This window comes from Mauremys reevesii, linkage group 4 (assembly GCF_016161935.1).
Source record: "Mauremys reevesii isolate NIE-2019 linkage group 4, ASM1616193v1, whole genome shotgun sequence".
NCBI lineage: Eukaryota > Metazoa > Chordata > Testudines > Geoemydidae > Mauremys > Mauremys reevesii.
This window is the reverse complement of record NC_052626.1, coordinates 139,143,727-139,169,753: the sequence shown is the minus strand read 5'-3', so window position 1 is coordinate 139,169,753 and position 26,027 is coordinate 139,143,727. Positions and strand designations below refer to the sequence as shown.

The 26,027-nt window shown below is 41.9% G+C and overlaps 2 protein-coding genes across 2 annotated transcripts in view; both read right to left on the bottom strand.

Moving 5' to 3' along the window:
* The window catches only part of MAGI3 (membrane associated guanylate kinase, WW and PDZ domain containing 3), a 206,943-nt gene that overhangs the window by 155,980 nt on the left and 24,936 nt on the right, over positions 1-26,027 (bottom strand).
* Positions 24,356-25,503, bottom strand: LOC120403025 (39S ribosomal protein L21, mitochondrial-like). The gene is made up of 2 exons (XM_039533677.1): positions 25,470-25,503; positions 24,356-25,079 (listed from the first exon to the last, which is right to left on the bottom strand). Exons 1-2 carry the CDS (start codon positions 25,501-25,503, stop codon positions 24,424-24,426), a joined length of 690 nt encoding a protein of 229 aa, XP_039389611.1. The 3' UTR covers positions 24,356-24,423.

Sequence of the window (26,027 nt, the reverse complement as noted above, 5' to 3'; positions counted from 1 at the left end):
GTCTGTGCTGCAAAAATGTCAACTAACTGAAGGCAGATTGGTTTTAACAACATAGATAAAAGCACAAATCATCAACCCAACAACTTGAAATGCATACTGACACTACCCACTTACAGCAAAGATTCAGCTAGGCTCATATTTTAGCAGATGAGCCTGCTCTGACATATAAACTTCATTAGATTTCAACTGATTACATTTCCTGTTTTAAGCAACCATTCCTCACAATTTATTTTTATAGCCACTGAAGTAGAGATAATCTCCAAGTTAAGGCAGAAACTACTGAAGTTGCCTCACAACACTGAAATAGGTTAGGTTAATGTTAGTAAGAGGAAACACCATACTGCAGAGAGCCTCAATTTGCCGCAAGGCAACAGGACACTTCTCAACATTTTGATTACAAAATGTTCCATAAATGTATACCAAGTTAATCTTGTCAGACCCTGGAGAGTCGGAAGGTGAGATTCTATTCTACACTTAATATTTTTACAATTAAAGAAAACTGATTTTAAAAAGTAGAATGTATTTGAAGAATATTTGCCTTCCTACCTACCACATTACTAAGCATGTAACTTCACAAAGACACGACAAAAAATATATATATTTTTAAAAAGGTTCTCTCATTTAATTTTCAAGTTTGTTTTAAAAGCACAATTCCCATAACCTAATCTGCTGCCTATTTTCTTTTCAGGGTGGCATTAACAGCAGCAACATAAATAAAATAAAGAGAATAAAATAAACAATGCCTAAGCTGTGTGCATTTGTATATCACATATTCCATTTCAGTACTCTGCACGTGTTGTCTCTATGACCGAGTGAAGAATAAATTAAGATGGAAAATAAAGAGAACCATACAGATGCCTTTTAAGGATCATAATTGTTCAACAATAAAATCATAAAATATACCTGATGTTATATCAAATTTATCTTTTTTCTTATAAAACACACAAGTACTCCACCAGACAATTACAATGATAAAATAACATTTTTTCCCTTATTGTGTATAGAGGGGGCCACACTAAAACTGGACAGCCATGTAAGTGTCAATTTCCTTTGCTAATGGATCTGTTACCCAAAGCCCAGGGGACTTGGGTAGATTACATTTTTGTGAAACACTCAGAGGCCCTTGTGATGAATATGGGACTGCTGTGTAATAATTTGTGAATGCTGTACATGGCCTCGTTGAGATATTTACTGTATGAATGTTGGTTTAGTTTAATAGTGTGTGGTAAGGAAAACATGCAGGAAGAAGATTGGTTCAAAACAACAATAATAATTTACAGGGGTGGGGGGTATCATAGGATGTGTCGACATGGGGATTAAAAACCTACAGCCGTCCCAGGTCAGCTGACAAACTCATGAGGCTTGGGCTCTGGAGCTGAAAAATTGCTTTGTAGACATTCGGACCGATGCTGTAGCCCATGCTCTGGAACCCTCCAAGGTGGAGGATGCAGGGTCCCAGAGCTCAAGCTCCAGCCTGGGACTGAACATCTACACAGCAGTTTCTCGTCCCGCAGCCTGAGCCCTGTGAGCCCAAGTCAGCTGACCCAGGTCAGCCACAGGTGCAATAAGCAGAGTTATCAATGTGTTAGTGCAATACAGGATAAATGAACCATTTGTACAAGTATATATCAAGTGTACTTCATAATTCCTCTTGTATCATTGAAAGATATACACTTGTCTTCAAACATCCTACCCCCTGCAAAACCAGAAATAATATAATTAATCAGGATGCAGAAAAAGAGTGAAATGGTGCGGGGGGAAAAGATAACAGAAGTTCTTTAGTTTGTGCAACGCAAGAAAGATTATATGTTATGAGTGGTTGCTTGCTAATCAAAAATTATAACTCGAGACCTCCAAAGAGTAAGAGATGTTTTAAACTCCACATAATATATTCTAAGCAATAGCTATTTCAAGTTTGAACAATCTTATAAACTATATTAACTAAGAGGTGGAGGAAGACAGTATATAGCTACCATACTTCTATTTTGTTATATTCTCAATTTAGAGAAATTCCTGAATAAAGCATGTACAGTATTGTAGTATAATGCACTAGCAGATTGAGCACAAAGTTGTGTTGTCAAAATATGGATTCATTTAACTTCAGGATTTCACCTACTTTAAAATCTACTGTATAGCCCTATCACATGCAAAAAGATATGTTAAAAGAACATTATGGTTGCAAAGTCAAGCATTCATAATTTAGGAAATGCCAGAATGAAGGTTGCCAAGTGCAACTTTATGATACATTTTTGCAAGGTGGCCATAAATAGTATGTGACCAATGAATTAAAGACCATGTTATTTCACAGGCCCCAGGCCCCATTCAGTACAAAGAACAGACAGTGCTCAATTAATGAGCAGGTATTTAATATTTTCTTTTCTTCTTGTTGTTCAATGTGTGGCCCCATGCCTTATTTACTGTATCCTATTCAAACCTGGCCCTGAAGATAGCACTACTAATTGTCTATGTTTTTCTTTAGTGCTCATCACAACAGTGTGAGTGATTCATAGACATTAACACATTTATTTTCCAAACAGCCCTGTGAGATGAGTGGGTATTACCCCCATTTTACAGATGGGGGACAAAGTCAAAAGTAATCACTAATTTTGGGCATCCAGTCTGAGACACCTAGCACCTGATTTTTTTTTTTTTTTGGAGTACTGAACATTTATTATATGCTCAAAGTACAGCTCAACTGGCTTCAGTTACAGCTGTCGGTGCTTAGCATTTCTGCAACTCAAACCTTGGGGTCTCAGGCTGAGCACACAGAAAATGAGAACAAACACAATTAGTGAGCATCTGTGAGAAGTATTTTCCTTTAATGTAGGTTTTTTTCCTCCATGTAACTTCCTAGGTTTTAAAAATAGCAAACTGAAAAAACCCCAGGAAATGCCGTCATGTGGCAACATGGTTGATCAACAAGACTGGAATCTTTAAATATAGAATAATAGAATATTACGGTTGGAAGGGACCTCAGGAGGTCATCTAGTCCAACCCCCTGCTCAAAAGCAGGCCCAATCCCCAACTAAATCATCCCAGCCAGGGATTGTCAAGCCTGACCTTAAAAACCTTTAATATATACTGCACAGACATATTCGCTTGAGCTAATGGAGTCACTGAGAGAAAATAACCTACTACTACTGCTACTACTAAACGAGCCAGAATTAGAATGGAATGGGTGACTCTGCAGTGGGTTTCACAGGTATGTGCTCACAGCAGAGGAATGGTGAGACTCAGGGATCCTGGTTTCTATTCCAGGGTCTGGAGAGGAGTGTGCTCTAATGGGCACAGACTTCTGACCATTCCCAAAATACTTAATACCCTCTGCCTTGTCTCCACCCACCTGTTCCTGTCCTAGTCTTGTTCTCAACTGCACCACTTCTGGCTCCTTGTCTGTGTCTCTGCTCCTCATGCTTCTAATCCGTCTCATTACCCAGAAAGTGCTAGTCTCATTCCTCCAGACGCACCATCCCAGTCTGTCCCAGAATATACTAAGTCAACTATAAGACATGCGTCAATATCCTTCAGTTGCCAGAAAGAGAACTTTAATTGCAATTTCAACAAAACATTCCATTTGAACACAAGGTCTGGGTTACTGGTGGTGATGGGAACTAGAGGCTCTTGACAACACCACTGAGGGCATTTCTCTGCAACACAGAGGACTGTCACAAAGCAGAACTAATATCTAGAGTTCTTGTAACTGGTTCTGGCTTTGATTAACCCAACTAAGCCCCAAAGTGCTAAAAAATAATATGTTCAAAGTGACTTTGGATGCTAAAAATAGTCTCCAAATTTGCCCTCAAAATATTTTACCCTATTAGATCATTAGGAACTGTGACAACGAGTAATTTATTTGATTACTAGAGACAGACTCGGTTATATTATTTCTTTTGCAAGGAAAGCAGAAGAAACAAAGGAAAAAAAAACCCCAAACACACACCAGGGCTAGCAGCCGCTCATTTATTTTTCTAATGGGTTGTTTAACCTACCTTGCAGAAAAATGAGGGCCTTGGGAGAGAATACTGTTTCGGAGAGCAAATTCTGATAAGTATAATCACATCCTATTCAATTGTACAGTTGGAAGGTCATAAATGATCTTAATTGCCACACTCACATACGAAGCCTACTAGTGGTAAACTATATTCCTAGAATTTTTAAATTACACATTAAATGGCTGCCTGCCCTTTCAGTTCTTCCCAGTCCTGTTACAGCCTTGGCTGAACACCTCCATTTTACGGCAGTTAAATACAAGCAGAGTTTGAGATGCTGCATTTTCCTTTGTTCACGTTTGTGTTCAAATATCAGTTTATTTTGTCCATGTTTTACCCATTCAAATCATCATATACAAAAAGAGTCTGAGAGCAAATTAAGGGAATAGGAACATCACATTTTGCTAACAAAGGGTTAAGGATTTCTAAGTCAGTTCAACTGACCTTGATATGACTTACTGAAGAGTTGATTGTGTTGTGGGTAACACAGATGGTTGACTCCATGCTGCCAATGTTTTAAGCTCAGAACATGCTTGGTTTTTTTAAAAATAAATAAATTTCCCCACGCTGTGTTTACTGCTTTACATATGCCTCTGACTGCCAAGGAATTGTTAAATAATCGGCATGAGATTCATTTTGTTAGTACACAGCTGGGTATTTTAGTCATACAACATCTGCTTCTCGACATTACTTCCTTTTCCTTTATCTGTTAGTAGTTTGTAAGAAAGTGGTGTCAGCAGAACATATTAACTCAATACTCAGAAGCAGAAATTGATAAAATGAGTTTATTGACTATGATCCGTTAATGCTCACAATTACTAGTCCTCATTTAACCCTATGATTCAAGAGACAGTCACGTAGTATGTGATTTAATCAAATCTGCATACATCTTTTATTTTTACTTTCCCCACACTGTTCATCCTTACTATCACTTATTTTCCTATTTGAGACAGGTAGGCCAATGTACTCAACTGAAACTATATAAATAAGCAGCAAGTCAAACTAGGTCAAAACTTGAGTCAAGGAGTTGGGTGCTTGGTTAGGATGGTGACTGTATCAACACCCTACTCAAGCCCCATCAGCTCATCTATTCTGTGTTCTCAGCTGGCATCCATTCTACTAGTCATATATATGAAAAGCCAATTTCAATGCCTTCAGATCTTCATTATGATTAAAAAACACTGACAGTTATGCCTTTTTAGAGAACAGGTCTCACATACTGGTTTCAGCAAACCTGTGGAATAAACAGCTTCTCAATCAAATTATTTCATTAAAACTATGAGGTTCCTTAGAAACACTTAATACTCAATATTTCATTCCATAGCAGTGAATTTCTAAACCAGTAAATATGGTGCTTCCATAATCTTACCCTCAGAACAATTTTACTGTCAAGTCTAAAAAACACAGGTGGAAAGCTCAAATATATCTGCAGTATAAAATAATCATAAGATAATATTTCACTGATGTAACCAAAACTGAATGACAAGTAATTCTCAAACAAGTACCAGTACTAGAAACAGGTTTATAGATCTTTGAGGAAGAGTGAAAAATTTGAACAAGATGAGAGCTTTTTATAACTGCACAAATGTTAACTTAACTGTTTCCCCTGCACTTTAAAGACCTTAATTTTAAAAAAATGTTGTTTTTAAGTGTATCTTTTTAAACAGGCTAAAGAGATGCATAAAAAATGGGTAAGATGAATGTAATTATCTCATCAGAATTCTAGCCTATGTTGTACATGTGTGTCCACCTCTAAAATGTTTTAAGTATGTCATTTATGTATAATCCATAAGTATAAAATACCCTGAGTGCTTCTAAATACTGAAGGCAAGTCTACTTTAGCTCAAGCTATATGCTAATTTTTGTTTTGCTTGATGAGATTTTGGTGACAAAGTCAGAAACATACATAAATTTTGAATATTTGACATTGGTGAACTTGAGAAAGTTCATCTGTGCCTGAATATTTCCTTTGATCAATTTTTCATTTATTGCCTTTCAATTTCATTGTTGTCTCCTTGTTCTTGTATTTTCAGAGTGTAAATAAGAATCCAATTTACCTTCTCTAAAAAGATGTAATCTTTAATTTCTCCTTAGACTAGGCATGAACACTAAGCTTGTTATTGTCTCTGGACACCTATTTCTGCAGTACTTTTTTCAAAGTACAGTTGATCAGAAATGAACAGTTTTCCAGTGACAGCTATATATACTAAACTGATTAAGTATTGCATCTGCTTCTGTTCTGAACAAAGTAAACAGATTTAAGTGGCAGTAAATTTGGGCCAATTATGAAAATTAGTCAGCACAATAGTCACAATCCAGGAAAGCACTTAAGCACATGAGCAAGATGTGCTTGAAGAATACTATACACTTCACACACATTGCCAATCATTTGAATAGTATGTATTGCATATTGCAGAATTTCTACAGTAATTATATACAATTAACTTTGGATAATGGCTCCATGCCAGCTATGGACAATAGTAGTCATTTTTTTAATGAAAATCTCAGTTAACCTAATTCATATTATGTATCAGTGTCTTTCCTAGTTTTCTTTTTAATGCCATACTCAATCTCATGACTGAAAAATTAGAGGGTGTATTTCTTTACTTGCCACTGAAATCGAAGTATGGTTATTCCAAGATTGAACACTGGAATTTTTCAATTTTGTCTAAGTAGCATAAAGCATAATGAAGAACTTGACTGGAGTACAGAATACTGTCACACAAGATAGACCTCAATGGGAAGGAATACTTTGAATTAACACATATTTTTTACATCTATAACCCACTACATATAATATAAATCAGAAAGAATCAGATTAAATCCCAGAAATATATCAGATGAAAACATCAAAACCTGAAAGGCAGCAGCAACAGGTAGTTGTACTTATTCAGAGCAGTCCCTGAACAAGTAAGCACAAGTTAAGATGGCCCACTGTAAAGTGCTTCTGCAATGCAGGCTAGCTGATAGCAGTGAGTGCTGATGGGAGATTACAAAGCTCATTTATCCTCTCAGAGTGCTTTTTAACAAAAAGTGCAGAACTTCAGTTTTCTTATTAGCTCCCACAATTGATACCAATCTTTATTCTCCTTTGGTTTAAAACTGAACTTTATATTTTGCACTTTTAAAAAAAGCTTTTCATCTAATTTCATTCTATATTACCTGATTTAAAATAGTTTAAATTTTTCTTCTCCGTATATAAAAATGTTAGTTTCTACATAACATTACAATTTTTGTGCTACAAATGAGAACACAGAATGAAAATACTTAACTTTCAGTGCTACAACTTGGAAATGGCTCATTAAAAAGTACAAGAAGAATAGAAAATAGTACTAATAATTCAATCCAGGTATTATCAATTTTATGGCATACAAAAGACTCTAGTAATTATACAAACTAATATTTGGTGCACCACCACCATATGTAGGTAAACATACAAATAGTTGGCTTTGGTATGACAACTGCTATACACAGGTAGGAAAACAATGTAATATATGAAAACCGCAAACCAGCAGCCTGGCCATTTCAAAGGCAAACAGCTCAATAGACTGATATCTCAGACAACAGATTTCACTTTTTTTTTTAAATGGAAAAATATAGATTTGAGCAGTGTTAGCACTCTTCATCGATATCTGTCAGGAAAGTTCTGAGATACTCCCCGGGTCTGGTGGACAAGCCAGCAGGCTTAAACCGTACTAGTGTACTTGAAGCAGTGGTACTCCTTCACTGAGCATCTAGGGTTTTCAGTAATTAACAACATACTGTTCTCTGTCACATGATGGGATCCCAGGTCTACATTACAAACTTGGGTTGCCTTAAGTTATCTTGCGTCGATTTATTTACACGTGACTACATTCAAACACCCCATTACAGCAACACAGTAAAATTGCCTCCCCAAAAGGGCACTGAGCCATAGTCAATGTACTGTAGTCAATACAACATAAGTTTATGCGTGACCTATGTCAACCCTAACAGCCCTCCAGAAGCTCTCCCACAATGCCCGACGGTGACAGCTCTGGACAATTGCGAACTCCATGAAGCTGCTCCATGAACACTACCAACAACCTCAAACTGTTTTTTATGTCATGTCCCTCAGAATCTGTCCTCGAAGAAATCTCGTCCCTCACTGTTACAGTTCTTCTTGCAGCTCTAGTAATACTGGAGAATCGTGCATCCTTCATTTGCAATGTTCATGAGAATAGTACAGAGCTATATGAGCACCACCATGCTTCTGTCAGAGATGGCACACACTGAACAGCACAACACAGATTTGTGAGATCTTAAAGGGCATGAAAACTATGGAATAGGGATGGGATTATGAGATGGAGAAAGTTGTATGATGGGAACTTGACTGCTAGCACTTACAGTTCACTGTGCAACTCACGTCTACCCCCTAACACATTGTGACTACATCCCAGATACCTATTCATGGTGCCCTGCACTTTGCACTGATGCAAGTACACGAAACACAGATGCAAGCAGTCAAGTATGCATTTGCACGAATGATATACTGACTGTACATCAATGCAGAGGCGACTAGTGGGAGGAACACAAAGGGGGCATCAGCTAAAGGGTGGGGGAAAAAACGTGACCTCCCCACATAAAACTCATCCCTGCCCCGCTCCGCACATGACTTGTTCCTGCCCCAGCCCGGGAGCCCCATGCTCTCCTGTCCCTTCCCATCCCACATTACCTGGGGGATGAGAGGGGGAGGCTCTGGTCTTGCCTCATCCTTTCCGGCTCCAGCCCTGACCCTTCATCTCCCCAGCTCCTAGCCTTGCCCCACTCCGTGACCCCAGAGTTTTGGGGACAGTCATGTGACCCTTTGCCACCCACCCCACATGTCACCACTGCATCAATGTAACATGAGATGACCAAAGTTTGTAGAGTAGAGGTGACCCGAGTTACAGCAGCTGCTGCACTGAGTTTTTAACAACATTGACAAAACAACAGTGTCATAGTGTTGTACAAACTTTAGTTTTAGTCACAGAATATGATTTTGTAAACAACTGCTAATGAGGCGAGCTTGCTTGTTATGTAACCAATAGCCAGAAATATTGTCTCAATTCCTTTCTAACCATGAATTTCCATTTTATAAAGAAAGAGGCCAAGGGTTCCATTAAACAGGGTGTTAGAGCAATCTTTTGTTTGAAGCTTTCCCAAGCACTATTTTTGTAGCAGACTGACATCAGTAATTCATAAATCAATATAATGTAGCTAAATATTATTAATACTGGTGTGGTAACCAGCTTTAGTCCAGAGTCTATTCTGGGTGGAGCCTTCAAACTGGTTAGACAAAAGAAACAGAGGTGTGCCATAAAGTGATCAAAAATCAAATTCTTAGCATCTGTGTTTTACAGCCATCATTAACAATTATACACAGGAGAAACTGAGGCACATAATATTAATGCAAAACGTTAAGAAAACTCCCACTTCGTTACATCTGTTAACACTGGTTCATTTGTTTATTTGCAATGTTGTGCATGAGATTTGACAGGAATATAATCATTTCCGTTTTTCTTAAAACTTTTTAGAACAAACTCCACTGACAACAGTCAAACATGTTAGAAACTAGCAGCAATTCAACCAGGCCAGAGAAAGACACAGTAATTTCATTTAAAGACAACTATTTTGGTGCACAAACCAAAGTAAAACTGACAAAAATTAAAAAGTGTCAACAATCATGAAACAACCAGCATGCACTTTTTTCAGTCCACGTCTCCCAAGTGACAATGTACAAAGGAGTGGGCTCTCCCCTAGGGCAAGGTTACTAAATTTGGGTGTCTAATTTAGGGAGCTAAAACCATATTTAGATGCAAATAACTGGGCTTGATTTTTGAAAGGTGCTGAGCACCCACAATCCCAATTGACAAACAGGAGCTGTGCATGGCAGCACCTCTGAAAAAGCAGGTTGCTTATTTAGGATCCTAAAGTATGAACTCAAGCAGGGGCGGCTCTAGGGATTTTGCGGCCCCAAGCACGGCAGGCAGGCTGGCTGCCTCCGGCAGTTTGCACGCCTGCAGGAGGTCCTCTGAAGCCGTGGGACCAGTGGACCCTCCGGCAGACACGCCGCCGGAGGCAGCCTGCCTGCCGCCCTCGCGGAGCACCCCCCGCGGCTTGCCGCCCCAAGCACGCGCTTGGCATGCTGGGGCCTGGAGCCGCCCCTGAACTCAGGTGTCTGACATTAGATATCCAAGTTAGAACATTTTGGCTTTGAAATCTTCCACTTCCAAAGTGTTTGTCTCTTTTTTCCATGGAAGTTGACCATTAGATGACCACAAAATAAGCAAGTCAACAGTGAATCGCATTAAAAAAATACAGAAAAAAAACCCAGAAGAGAACTACCTTCTAGGACAGAATCCACTAGAGATGGTTAGACTCTTTCCTGGACTCAGTGACTAACATTCAGGAAGTTTTTTTCAGATGAATTTTCACTCCAAAGCAATTTCCCCAGGCAGAAGTCCCCAGCAAAATAATTATATTTGTGTAGTCCCTGAGAAAGAAAGGGTCATTTCATTTCCCATCATAAATTCACATTTGGAGTGCTTAGTTAGCTCTTCTGTTCCGGTAAGTTTCAATAAGGAAACGTTGCCAATCTTCCATCTTTATGCAGCTGTCTGCAGAGGCTGGACATTTACGTCTGCTTAAAAAAAAGCACTCAGTAAACTCAAGATCAACAAAGAAAACAATTCTGATAAGAAAATATATCAAATAAAAAGGTGTCTTAAGGCAAAGCCAATCTAATTTCTAGTCTCTATTCTCAATCTATCACAAGGCAACTATGTATACCCTAAAAGGAAAACCAAAACTGATAGAGTAACCATTTGCTGTATTTACTGAGCAGAATAAGTCATAAAACATTATTCCCTTTACTGTCACACTCTTCAGATCATAGGCTGGTGGTTTAGAACACAGTGATCTTTTTTAAAAGCTTTCATATCACCAGAGCAGTGTTTCACAAAGCAGATACTGTATTGCAAATCATAAATTATCCTTTTTTAAAAAAAATAAAAATAAAAATGTATTCAAGAGCCTGCATTCGGAGCTTCAGCTTATAATAAAAGGAACGAGGAGTACTTGTGGCACCTTAGAGACTAATGCATTTATTTGAGCATAAGCTCTCGTGGGCTAAAACCCACTTCATCGGATGCATGCAGTGGAAAACCCACTTCATCGGATGCATGCAGTAGGAAGATAGATAGATAGATATGAGAGAGAGAGAGAGAGAGATACACACACACACAGAACATGAAAAAATGGGTGTTGCCATACCAATTATAACAAGAGTAATCAATTAAGGTGGGTTTAAAAAAAAAGTTCTCCTGCTGATAATACTTCATCTTAATTAATTAGCCTCTTACAGTTGGTATGGCTACTTCCACCTTTTCATATTCTCTGTATGTATATGTATTTCTTACTTTATGTTCCATTCTATGCATCTGATGAAGTGGGCTGTAGCCCACAAAAGCTTATGCTCAAATATATTTGTTAGTCTCTAAGGTGCCACAAGTACTCCTGTTCTTTTTGCTGATACAGACTAACACAGCTGCTACTCTGAAACCTGTCCACCTTGATTGCATTGGTCTCATTAGCACTCCAAACGTAATTTTCCCTCTGTTGATATTCACCCCTTCTTGTCAAATGTTGAGAATAGGCCACTTCCACCTTAATTAAATTGGCCTCATTAGCACTGATCCCCCACTTGGTAAGGCAACTCCCATCTTTTCATGTGCTGTAATAGATATAATACACACACAGCTCACTATTTTTCACTCCATGCATCTGATGAAGTGGGTTTTAGCCCATGAAAGCTTATGCCCAAATTTGTTAGTCTCTAAAGTGCCACAAGGACTCCTCGTCATTTTTGCTGATAGAGTCTAACATGGCTACTACTCTGAAACTTATTACTCTGCTCATCATCTCATTGGAAGTGCAATGGTTCCAAAATATTAACACAAAAAATGATTTTTCTTGATATTTATAAATGGGATGGAAGGTAACTATTTCAGATTCACCAATGCTACATGAATTGTATTTAATAAATTTTGAAGTACTGGCAGGGCTGCCCGGGGGAGGGGGGTGAGAAGAGACAAGTGGGGCAATTTGCCCCAGGAGCAGGGCCCCCGGAAAACTCTCGCAGGGCCCGGGCCCCCGGGGCTTCTTCTGCTCCGGGTCTTCGGCAGCGTGGGGTCCTTCCGCTCCGGGACCTGCCACCAAAGTGCCCTGAAGACCCATGGTGGGAGGGGTCCTTCCGCCCTGGGACCCACTGCCGAAGTGCCGGGTCTTCAGCGGCAATTCGGCGGTGAGGGCCCCCCGCCACCAAAGACCCCAGGCCCCCTGAATCCTCTAGGCAGCCCTGAGTACCGGTAATTTTGTAGTCATAAATTAATACTCAGAATGCAAAGTGCGCATTTCTAAGATTTTATATATTGCATTAACTAAATTATATTGTACTTCTGTACACCAGTAACATTTAAGAGGAAAAAATTACCAATTTTCTTGATAACTGTGTACAACCAAAATGAGTTCTACACCAACCTATTTTTTTCTGCAAGTCACTTTAAGAATCTACTAAAATGCAGACTTTTATAAATGTATGTTCTACATATGTATGAGGTTTTTGGTATGATTCCTAACCCACCTTTCTATAATTACTATCTGCCCCTTTTAATGTAATTGAATTCCCTATGACACAAGAACAGGGGGACATTCAATTAAAAGGTGACGAGTTCAAAGCTGATAAAAGGAAATACTGTCACATAACACTTAATTAGACTGCAAGGCACTGCCACAAGATGTCAGTGAGTATGAATTTAGAAAAGTTAAGAGAGATTGGGCATTTAAACAAACAACAAGAATATCCAGAGTTAGAATAGTTAATGTCAACAAATATTTGCAGAGGGGTATAGAATCTCATGGTTCTGAGTTTAACACCAACTTATCTGTTTTGGATTAACATGAAGTATAGATTGTCCCATATCTTCTTTCTGCAGGGTTTCTTGCATCTTTCTTTAAGTATCACACAGGATACTGAACTTCATAGGCATTGGGAAGGTTGATAAAAATCAATTATTTTTAAAAGTAAATATTATTTAAATTAAATACATTATTTAAAAAAACGTTTAAATTAAATCTGAAATGACAAACTATATAAGCCCTTAATTTACTATAATCCATTAAAATTATTTACTAATAGTCAAGTACTGCATGTTTGCTGCCAAAGTTGTCAAGAAAAAAAATCAAACCACTGTACTGGTGGAAGTCACTGGCTAAGCACTTGGAACCAGCGTTTGCTGCCATGTTAAACCAGCTTTTCACAAGAGTAGACTCTTCTCTTCCACAGGTGCAGAGAGAATGGGTGAGATCCACAAAAGTACTTAGGTGCCTAAGACTTGGGTTTAGGCACCTAAGTCCCCATTTTAGGGACATGAGTCCCAGTTTGGTTCCACTGTGATCCACAAAAATCCTGTCAAAGCAGTAGGTGCCTAAACTAATTAGGCACTTAAGTTTTTCAGAGTAAAAGTTGCCTAAATGCCTATGTTTCTTCATCTAAGCATGGCACTGCTACCACTAAGTGTTGAGATTCTCATCTCCCACCTAAGCCCAACAGCAATTCATAAACAAGGGGCCCAATCTAGTAGGTGTGCTTGGAGTGCCTCTACCAGATGAGGTCCCTTTCAAAATCAAGGTGATGGCGGCCAGCTTATAACTTGTAGCCCAGGGTTAGAGCACTTGCCTGGGATGTGCAAGACCAGGTTCAATTTCCCCATCTCTGCCAGAGAACAGAGGTTTGAACAGGGGTCCCCCACATCACGGAGAGTTCTCTAACCACTGAGCTATAGGATATTCTGATGCGAGACACACTCAGGCCTGGTCTACACTAGGAGGTTATGTCGAACTTAGCACCGTTAAATCGAATTAACCCTGCACCCGTCCACACAACAAAGCTATTTAGTTCGACATACAGGTCTCTTTAGTTCGATTTCTGTACTCCTCCCCGACGAGGGGAGTAGCGCTAAATTCGACATGGCCATGTCGAATTAGGCTAGGTGTGGATGGAATTTGACGCTAATAGCTCCGGGAGCTATCCCACAGTGCACCACTCTGTTGACGCTCTGGACAGCAGTCCAAGCTCGGATGCTCTGACCAGCCACACAGGAAATGCCCCAGGAAAATTTGAATTCCTTTTCCTGTCTGGCCAGTTTGAATCTCATTTCCTGTTTGGACATCGTGGCAAGCTCAGCAGCACTGGCAGCGATGCAGAGCTCTCCAGCAGAGGTGTCCATGCAATCTCAGAATAGAAAGAGGGCCCCAGCATGGACTGACCGGGAAATCTTGGATCTGACCGCTACGTGGGGCGATGAGTCTGTGCTTTCAGAGCTGCGCTCCAAAAAAACGGAATGCAAAGACCTACGAGAAGGTCTCCAAAGCCATGACAGACAGAGGATACAGCCGGGATACAAACACAGTGCCGCGTGAAAATCAAGGACCTGAGACGAGGCTACCAAAAGATCAAAGCAGCAAACGGACGCTCCGGATCCCAGCCCCAGACATGCCGCTTCTACGAGGCACTGCATGCCATTCTAGGTGCGGCCGCCACCACTACCCCACCACTGACCGTGGACTCTGACGATGGGATAGTGTCGATGGCCGGTTCCTCGGAGATGTTCGCGGACGGGGAAGATGAGGAAGCAGATGAGGAGGACGAGGTAGTCGATAGCGCTTACAATGCTGATTTCCCCGACAGCCAGGATCTCTTCATCACCCTCACTGAGATCCCCTACCAACCCTCCCCAGCCATTAACCCGGACCCTGAATCAGGGGAAGGATCAGTCGGTACGTGCTTTAAACATGTAAACATTTATTTTTAACAGAGCAGGAATATTAACTATGTGACAAGAAGGTCAATATATATGGGGATAGAACAGAAATCCTCTTGGGAGATCTCCACGAAGCTCTCCTGGAGGTAATCGAAAAGCCTCCGCAGGAGGTTCCTGGGGATAGCGGCCTTATTGGGTCCTCCGTGGTAGGACACTTTTCCATGCCAGGCTATCAGCAGGTACTCTGGGAGCATTGCCTCGACGAGCATGGCAGCATAGGCCCCTGGTTTGTGCTGGCTTTCACACAGCATGCGGTCTCTATCTCGGTCAGTGATCCTCCTCAGGGTGATCTCGCTCAGGGTGTCCTGCTTTGAATTAGGGGAATGTTAGTATTGGGAATGCTTGACAGTTCCTTTACATAACAATAAGCGTCGGTTTACAGCCACGTGGTGGAGGTGGTAGAGGGGCAGCATACAGGGATCTTTCCCGGGGACAGCCGCGAGGGGATGGAACAGGGGCAGAGTTCATGCCTTCCGGATTGCCGGCAGCAGGAACTTGCAAACGCTATGACCATTGCTTTGAGCGTGAAAGGAGGGCACTGCTATACATTAAGTTTTAAGCAGCCAAAAGTCTACGGCTTACCATGTGCGTCTGCTACACAAATTCTGCTGTCCTGCCCCGCTTGTCTGATCTCCAGTGCAAGACCCCAGGCACTGAATGTGAAGGCCGAAAATTCGAACTTGTCCTGAGTGCGCATGAGATGGGTGCTGTGCATGGTCTTGTTCACAGAGACAGACTAGACTATGTTCATTGTTCGCAAAAATGTATCTTTGTAAGGAATTCACTCCCTTTTTCCCATCACACTGTTTCCCGACCTGCCCCGGCATCCCCCTCACAGAGGCTGGCTCAGATTAGGCGGCGAAAGAAAAGGACACGGGACGAGATGTTCTCTGAACTTATGGGCTGCTCCCGAGCCGAGGCGGCACAGCAGACCCAGTGGAGGGAGAACATGTCTCAGTACCAGCGCTCACACAGCGAATGGGAGGACAGGTGGCGGCAGGAAGACCAGCAGGCGACTCAAATGCTGCTTGGACTAATGAGGGAGCAAACGGACACGCTCCGGCGCCTTGTGGATGTTCTGCAGGACCGCAGGCAGGAGGACAGAGCCCCACTGCAGTGTATCTGTAACCGCCCTCCCTTGACACAAAGTCCCATACCCCCCTCACCCAAAGTAACAAGAAGGAGGGGCGCCAGGGGCCGTGAAAACTGTCACTCCACCCCTGCAGAGTGCTCAATTAACAAAAAGCTCTCATTCCCTAAATTTTGAGAAGTCCTTTCCTTCCTGCCTCACCCAAGCCCCCATCCCAGTTCCATCCCCTAACTGTCTAGGTGATAATAAAAAAGACTTTTCTGTTAATTACTGTTTCTGTCATGTTCTTTTAGAGGAGACTGTTTCAAGGGGGGAAGGGGGCTGGTAATTGGACAGGTCAATCACCTTTACCAGGGTACAGACACGGGGGCAGGTTCAGCAGCAGGTCACACACACAGTGCAGTCACTAGGCACCCTGGTCAGTCTGGGAGGTGGTTTTCATGTTCGGGGGGGAGGGGCTATGTGACTTTGGGGTGGGGGAGGGTGGTTAGAGATCTTATGCAGCGGTCCTTCTCCTGGATCACAGAGCCACGCAGCAGCTGATCTGTAACCGTCCTCTCCCGCCACAAAGTCACATAGCCCCCACATACAGAGTCCCGAGAAGGAGGCGTGGCAGGCTCCGTTGAAACAACCAGTCCGCCACCGCGCACCACTCTAGGAGCAGGAGCCTGTCATTCCTCGAGTTTAGAAGTGGTCTTAGCAGCACTACACACCCTACCCACCACAGTCTGCGTCCCAGTTTTAACCCTTTACCGCGAAATCAGTACTAAAGAAAACGGTGTTAATTAACAAAGTTCCATGTATTTTATTTTTAAACATGTGTTGGAAGGGGGGGAACGGGGTATGTAACTGCAGAGGATAGTCAACATTAACTGGGTAAAGAAATGGGGGCAGATTCAGCTTCTCTGTAAACAAACTTAATAGTCACAGGTTACCCTGCTCACTGAGGAACCTAGCTTTCAAAGCCTCCCGGATGCACAGCGCTTCCCACTGGGCTCTTCTAATCGCACGGCTGTCTGGCTGGGCGTAATCAGCAGCCAGGCTATGTGCCTCAACCTCCCATCCCGCCATAAAGGTCTCCCCCTTGCTCTCACAGCGATTGTGGAGCACACAGCAAGCTGCAATAACAATGGGGATATTGGTTTCACTGAGATCAGAGTGAGTCAGTAAGCTTCTCCATCTCCCCTTGAGATGTCCAAAAGCACACTCCACCACCATTCTGCACTTGCTCAGCCGGTAGTTGAAGAGTTCTTTGTCACTGTCCATGGCGCCTGTATAGGGCTTCATGAGCCAGGGCATTAGCGGATAGGCTGGGTCCTCGAGGATCACTGTAGGCATCTCCACATCCACAAGAGTTATTTTGTGGTCCGGGAAGAAAGTACCTTCCTGCAGGCGTCTAAACAGACCAGAGTTCCTGAAAACATGCGCGTCATGAACCTTGCCTGGCCATCCGACGTTGATGTTGGTAAAACGTCCCCTATGGTCCACCAGTGCTTGCAGCACCATTGAAAAGTAGCCCTTTCGGTTAATATACTGGCTGGCCTGGTGGTTCGGTCCATGGATAGGGATGTGAGTTCCATCTATAGCCCCACCGCAGTTTGGGAATCCCATCGTGGCAAAGCCATCTATGATGACCTGGACGTTTCCCAGGGTCACTACCTTTGAGAGCAGTAGCTCAACGACTGCGTTGGCAACTTGCATCACAGCAACCCCCACGGTAGATTTGCCCACGCCAAAGTGGTTCGCTACTGACCGGTAGCTGTCTGGCGTTGCAAGTTTCCAGAGTGCTATGGCCACTCGCTTCTGCACAGTCAGGGCTGCTCACATCCGGGTGTCCTTGCGCTTCAGGGCAGGGGACTGCAAGTCACACAGTTCAAGGAAAGTGCCCTTACGCATGTGAAAGTTTCACAGCCACTGTGATTCATCCCAGACCTGCAGCACTATGCGGTCCCACCAGTCCGTGCTTGTTTCCCGGGCCCAGAATCGCCGTTCCACAGCATGAACGTGACCCATTGCCACCATGATGTCCACAGCACGGGGTCCCGTGCTTTGTGAGAGGTCTGTGCCACTCTCACACTTGATGTCCTCACCGCGCTGCCGGAGCCTCCTCGCCCGATTTCTCAGCATCTGACTGTGAAAAAGGTGGACGATAAAGTGCGAGGAGTTGACAACGGCCATAACTGCAGCGATGATCGCAGCGGGCTCCATGCTCGCAGTGCTGTGGCGTCCGCGCTGTCACTGACCAGAAAAGTGCGCGAACAGATTTCCCGCCGGCGCTTTCATGGAGGGAGGGCAGGAGTGATGGTTGAATGACGACAGTCAACACATTTTCCCCCAGCAGGCATTGGGGGCTCGACCCAGAATTCCAATGGGCAGCGGGGACTGCGGGAACTGTGGGATAGCTGCCCACAGTGCACCGCTTCCAATGTCGACGCTTGCCCCATTAGTGTGGACTCACAAAGTCGAATTACTGTCCTTAGTGTGGATACACACGTTCGACTGTGTAAGGTCGGTTCCACAAATTCGAGTTAAGTAAAATCGAACTACTCTGGTAGTGTAGACATACCCTCAGACTCCTGTTGAAACTGTTCTGCTGTGGATAAATAATGAGAGTGGTAGAAGCACGGGAACTGGATCCAGGGTCTCCCACTTCCTAGATGGGTGCTTTAACCACTGGGCTACAGTCATTCCTCTCTCTCTGGCCCAATGACTGTTCCACTGCAGATAAATACTTCAGTCATTGAGACAACTCTCCTGAGAGAAGGGAGACATCTGTTCAAATCCTCTCTCCCCCTCTAGCAGAGGGGAATTGAACATGGATCTCCCACATCCCTGGTGAGTACTCTAACCACTGGGCTACACATTATGAGATGGGCACCATCATCGCCACTGCTTCCTCCTCCTCTGAATGTTTTACATGAAACAAGGCAGATGCCTAACTCATCCCCTCAAGAAGCAGCTTAGATGGCTACGCCATCTGACTCCAGACACAGTGTCTGTTCGTGGATTGCTAAGCAGCGCAAGGTGCCTCCCTGCAGCTTGGATTTAGGCACTTAGGAGCAGGGCTTAGCACGCCTCCTCTCATCAGCATCTCCTACTGGCTAGTTTAGGAAGCTCCCTGCCTAGCATGCTGGCTTTTGTGGATTGCAGTCTTAGGCACCTCTCTCACCCCCTATTCATTGTACAGGGAATTTATGCGCCTAACTCGATTTTGTGTATCATAGTTTCGTTCCTGGATTTTCTAGGTGCCATGACACTCTGGGTTCCATAAAGAGATGTGTATAACGTACTTAATATTTTGTTCGCTTCACTTCATTCAACTAGTTCAACTGAGAAACTGACAGGGTGTTGAAGAGGCAGAAAAAAAACCTTATTTTTATTTATTTAGAAGAGTAAGACAAGGTGTGAGAAAATGAGATCTACTAGTTCTAAAAACTTTCCAAGACTAGTTCACCAGAAACAACCAGCTTAACTGATTAACTACAGATAATACTTCCTTTGTTTAAAAGTCAGTTTTAAATGTAAAACATGTCTTGATAAGCTTACTTTCTTTCGTATGTACCTGGCACATTTAAAGTAGTTTAACGTAATAAAAACAGTTTTAAAATGCTAGCTTTGTGCATTTTTAATTGAATTCCAATTTCCATCCAAATGCAGTTTGATACAAATTATGAGTAAAAATTAATCTAGTAAACAAGAAAGGTATCATTCACCATTTTCTAACATAATAAAAATGTAAAAATTAAAAATCTGAATTTATATTAAGCCACATTTATTTAATAATTATATGTATAGATATAGTGGATTCCCTTGGTTATCAAAAAGCACCAAATTTAGTGTAAAGCTATATTTAGTTGCAAAGCAACATGATTTAATGTTTAGCAACCAATGAAAATTAACCTCTCTGTAGGAAAATAACTAAAAAGTACAAATGCAAAACAAGATTAAAATCAACTATTTAAACCGAAGTTGTCTGCTTATTGATTTTAATGATTTAGGATCAGCGATTTACATCACTGATTTAAAACAATCAATTCAGAGCTATGGGTTTGATTTAATAGGCCAGTTCCTACCTTCCACTCTGTATTGTGAACTTTTAGTCATACTAATGCTGACATACTCGAAAAAACAGAAAAGTTGAATAGGTCATTTCTATTGGCTGCAGTTCTGAGATGTTAGACATCACACTACGAAAACCTCTATACATTTCAATTTAATACAATCAGAATATCCATAATGGCCCTTACATAGCAAAATGATTCTGCAACAGATGTTGGAAATGTTCTTAGGTCTTCACACTTCACCATAACATGAATTTTTCTCTTCCTGATTCTAGTGATAGTAAAAGTACTTCCATCCCTGCAGGGTTTTTGAAAGTTTTTGCAGCCTTACCAAATAGATTTGGACATTTTAAAGAAGTCATTAGATATCCTTGTGACAATTACACACATCCACTATGGACTGCTATAAGGATTTTTCATTACTAAATATTATTTGGAGTAACTCCATATCCTGGTATGTTTAAGCCTAAGAAAGTGTCAATAGAGAAAAATATTAGAAATAAAAAATTGGCCATTGTCACGATTCTTCTCCATCCCCTCCACCCCCTTTACTTAAACTCATTGTCCTAACCTCTGCTTGCCATAGATTTCTCTGTGTCCTTTTGCTTCTCTTATCAATTTGTTACAATTCCTAATTTATATTCATTACCATCAAGGGAGCCTGGATCTCACTATACAGAAGCAACTGGGAAAAGAACCTCAAAGTTAGGATTTGAGATGTTTAAATGTTTTGCTACAGCAAAGATTCACTTGTGTTTATGAGCAAGTTTAATTTTTTATTCTGAAATTATATTGTGGATTTAAATAACTGTCACAGTGGTTATGAAATTAATGCAATACACGTGGTTAAAAGCTGTTTGGTATAAATTACGCCACTGTGCACTCTGGCTGTTCAGCACCTCTTTGCATTGGACCCTAAGGTAGATTTAAATTGTGTCTGAGGGACTACACACTGCATAAACGAAAAGGTTTCATAATTTATTTACAATAAAGAAAACCCTGTCTGGGAAACTAAAAAATAAACCCTAGATTTTGAAAAACAAATGGATTTATTCATAGTCTTAAAAATCCCTTGCTGATAAATTCATTCTGCAGAGTGCACGTAGGTTTTGTGTATGGTGAATCTATGAGTATACATTCATTATAATTAGGGAACATTTGGTCATTTATACTATATACTTATTTTATTGGGGGCACATGAAATAGACGTATTACCTCAATCCACTGTAGCATCTAACCTTACCTCTGTTTGTTTATTTTTAAAGCACTTCATTTTTTTTTATTCAAGATAGGCACATACAGGTGATAATGGACAGGTAACATTCTCAGCCAGCTGAAAGTAACCTGAACAGGAGACTACACATACTTTTCCTTATTCCAAGTTTATTACATCACAATAAACTCTGCTACAGGCAAATCATATTGCATTGTCAACACTACTTCAGAAATAATACAAACAGCAAAGAAGCTATCTATATCTATCAAACTTTGTGCAACTGCTTCTCTTCTGTTTTCTATCCACAGCATAAAGAAGGTATGAAAGAACTAATACTGCCAATTATGTTTCTATATTTAGTATTACTTCATTTTATTTTATTTTTTTTTAAAAGGTCATAAAAATGCCAGCCCCAGTATTGGGGTCAGGTTTTACTAATGTTTCAAGCTACTGAGTTATTCAAAAGCTAAATTCATATATTCCCCAGCTCTGCTCATTTGAATCCCAGTTTCTCACTCTCATTACCGTCAGGTCTGAATCACCTTGAAAATAACTTTTCATTTTAAATATGGAAACAAAGAACAGGAGAAAAAAATGATTTATACAAAATGGGAGCCAGGCAATTTTCTTTTTAAAATGTAATTATCTGTAGCCAAAAGAAAATAATATATGTAATGAAACACCATCTAAATCACACATCCTTTAACAAACAGGTATAGCCTTTAACATTCTCACTAAAATCCACATTGAGTCTTGGAACCCTACAGATCAGGAAGGATAATGGACCTTTAAATGAACTTGTTGAACCTCTTTTTAAAAAACAAGGTATCAGAAATCTAGTTTCCAAGATGGAGCAAACTCACAGCATTTCAGAAGTGACCTGGTTATAGTTTTGGCTGTGGATCAACAACTGTGTGCCCCCAAAGGTGATTCAACAAAGCAGAAATTGATTTATATCCTTTTTGCTGTGTTGCATTACCTTCCATATAAAAAGAGGGGGGAAATGGTCAACAGAATGAACTTTCTCAAGTAGAAACTGATGTACTATTCCTGCAATATGCCACTTGGCATTACACATCAGAGTTGGATGACTGAATGGAAGGCAATTCCATTTATAGTAGTCTTTTGAATTAAAGAGGATAAAGAACAGTTGGTGATTTGTGAATACTTTAAAGCCTCCCTGCGGATATATTACATGCATTTATCATGCATAAATATAGATATAAAGATTAATGAAACTCCACTGACCTTGTAGCCCAAGGCCACTACCTTCTCCCACAGGGACTAATATATTTAAGTCTTTTCATGTTTAGTGAAAAGAGGCCTTCCACTTGTGCCAGGGTCTCATTTCTAGGGACCTACCAAATTCACGGCCATGAAAAATGTGTCCGGGACTGTAAAAATCTGGTCTCGCCTCGTGAAATCTGACTTTTTGTGTGCTTTTACCCTATACTATACCAATTTCTTGGGAGAGACCAGAGTTTCTCAAATTGGAGGTCCTGACCCAAAAGGGAGTTGCAGGGAGGGGGGGGTCACTAGGTTATTTTAGGGGGGATAATGGTATTGCCACCCTTACTTCTGTGCTGCCTTCACAGCCAGGCAGCCATAGAGCAACAACTGTTGGCCGGGCACCGAGCTCTGAAGGCGGCATCCCGCCAGCAGCAGCTCAGAAGTAAGGGTGGCAGTGCCATACCATGCCACCCTTTACCTCTGTGCTGCTGCCTTCAGAGCTGGGCGGACGGAGAGTGGCGGCTGCTGACTGAGGGCCCAGTTCTGCAGGCAGCAGCGGCTCTGCCTTCAGAGCTGGGCTCCCGGCCAGCAGCCGCCACTCTCCAGCTGTCCAGCTCTAAAGACAGTGCCGCCGCCAGCAGCAGTGCAGAAGTAAGACTAACAATACGGCAATCCCTCCCTATAATAACCTTGTGACTCCCCCTCCCCCCAGCTCCATTTGGGCCAGGATCCCTACAATTACAACACTATGAAATTTCACATTTAAAGAGCTGAAATCATGAAATTTATGCTTTTTTAAATCCTATGACCATGAAATTGGCCAAAATGGAGGGTAAATTTGGTACGGCCCTACTTGTTTCCCATTGGCTTGGCAGTGATCTATTAGCTGTAACATTCAGGTCTGCCTCTCACACCTCCTACTCTACTAAATAAGCACCCCACCTGCCCACCATGATTTGATTTATAGTGTTTGTGAGAAAGTTCTTCATGGTGAAGTGTCCCGTTCTCCTCTCTCAATGAGTGTGCTGTTTATCTCACATCTTTTTAAAGGACCAGATCAGCACTGATATGTTTCTGAACCATTTCTGCCATTTTTCATTTGTATTCCTGAGTCTATAAATCTATCCTTAACCTAGACCCCCACTCTCCCAGCACCCAGACCACCCCTCCACTGAGCCCCCCAAGCCCAGACCCTCCCACTGAGCCCCAACCACCTTCACCTGGAAGTACTTACAGAATCTCATTGCCGCTGCACCTGGACCCCCGCAATGAGCCTCTGTGCATCCAGATCCCCCCCCACTGAGCTGCCTGCACCCAGACTGCCCCTCACAGAACCCTCTCATCCAACACCTGGATGCCCCCACACTGAGCCCCTTCACACTTGGATCCTGCCTGGTTGAGCCTGCCTGCCTCACACCTGGTGCACCTGTCTCAGAGGGGCAGGGCCCCAGGGTGTTTCTGGGGCAGGCCCAGGCCTTGTGCTGCATCAAGGTTGGGTGCAGCCTCACTGCTGAGTCCATGTCCTGGGGTTGGGGGGTGGAGGGGCTGCTGGGTGATCTCGCACCTTCATGCAGCCAGTGGCCTGTACTCCCACTGCCATGCTGAAGCCTCCATTTTTTAATTTATTGACAAATTTTAAAAAATATTGTGCACAGAATTTTTAATTTTTCAGTGCAGAATTCCCTCAGCAGTAATGCTACAAACACTCACTGCTGCTCTTCATAAAATCTAGTCAACTCGATGCCACTCAATGTGCACTGGAACACAGCCTTACCCAATTCACAACTGATTTTTTCCAGATTCTGTCATATCACAGCCTTTGCTATTTTTATTATATGCTCTTATGCCTTCTTCATTCCTGTCTTCTTTTTTTTTTCCCCCCAATGACAAGAGTTCTTTATTTCCATACTTCCTAAAGCAGTAAAAATAAACCTAGCCCTACTAGACCAACAATCGATCATGACAAGCAAGGAGCAATTTCTATGGTGTTTATCCGGAGGACCGTCTGTGGCTGCACGATAATTTTCTTCCTTTGATAATTGTGCCTTTTCCAAAATCTCATGTTAATTCTTGGCCAAGATTCTATTTTCTCGATAACTGTGGCTTCCACACGGACAAGATATTTCCCCAGAAGTGGCTTTCCAATAAGCGTGAAGTCATCAGCACCAACCAGCAAAACCTTTTCCAGTCGGATTCCGTCTCCACATTCAGCTGGCAGCACGTTTTCCATTAAAATCAAATCTTCACCGGTTACCTTCCATTGCTTACTGGCAAAGTGAACCACAGCAAAGAGCCTTCCGTACTGCCCAGTGGCAATTATCTCATTCACCTTTTGCACGACCTCTGCATGGTACTTTGCCTCTTCTAGTGGATCTGGCAGTTTGACTTCGGGCCATGGGGGTGAGGACAATGATGTTTTGGCAATAATTCCTTGCTGTAGTGAAGTGCTTTGAGATCTCTCGCTTCGAACTGTAGACCACAACAGAGAGGCTGCCGCAGGGCCCGCCCGCTGCCGCCCGGGCCCTAGAGCCGCCCGCAGGCCGCCACCGCCGCCATCATTCCGCCGGAGCTTGCCAGCTAGTTTCCAATGACTGACAAATCTCTCTAAAGATTCTTCATTTACAGTTAGAACGGTGGCTCTTAACCTTTACTGCAGCCTGCACCCCTTTGGTTCTCAAAATATGTTCTCGCACCCCTTAAACCTAGATATATTTTGTTTGTCTATTACAGTAATCATTAAAAAAATGTATAATGTTAATAAATACATGGGTTTTATGAAACAAAGTAGTTATACTTACGCGCCTGTGCTTAATTTGTGTTTTCGATGATTTACCTTCTAAAAAAAATCTGGCGTGTCTCACACCCCCAGAAAGGGCATCTCGCATCCCTAGGGGGATGCATGCACCCCAGGTTAAGAACCAATGCGTTACAGCATTAAACAGGTTCTAGTTTCTATTTGTGTCTCACACCAACATCCTTAAATTTACATAACGTATTTTTTACCTTTTAGTTCCTCACAACCCTTCCACTGCTGCATTATCAGACATATCCCACTGCAGCATATCCCATTACTGCTGCCTACCATCTTGTGAACACTGCTTAATATTTAGGAACTTGTTCTCTTCAACATAAAAATACCAGGGAAACTTCAAAACCTATACAAATCAGTTTTTAAAAAGCAAAGGAACAGAACAGTAAGCATCACTATATGCCATGGAATAGTGCCACACACAAAAATCAAAGTGTGAATGTGAACTTGCACTCATTGATCAAAGATGATCTAGGGTACGGAATGGCTTCCATATGAGGCGAGACTAAAAAGATTAGGACTGTTCAGGTCAGAAAAGTGACGACTAAGGGGTCTACATGAGAGTCTATTCATGAATGGTGGGGAAACGTGAATAGAGAAGTGTTAGTCACCCTTTCCCACAGAATAAAAACCACAGAATACCCAATAAAATTAATAGGCCACAGGTTCAATACAATCAAGAGGAAGTACTTTTTCCACACAACACATAATTAACCTGTGGAACTCATTGCCATGGGATGATGTGATGGCTA

Bases quoted from the DNA above. Each gene is read 5' to 3' on its own strand.
- LOC120403025 (XM_039533677.1), bottom strand. From the start codon at position 25,503: ATGCAGCAGTGGAAGGGTTGTGAGGAACTAAAAG. The intron at 25,080-25,469 runs GTAAAAAATACG...CTGTAAATGAAG, and splicing joins GGGTTGTGAGGAACTAAAAG to AATCTTTAGAGAGATTTGTC.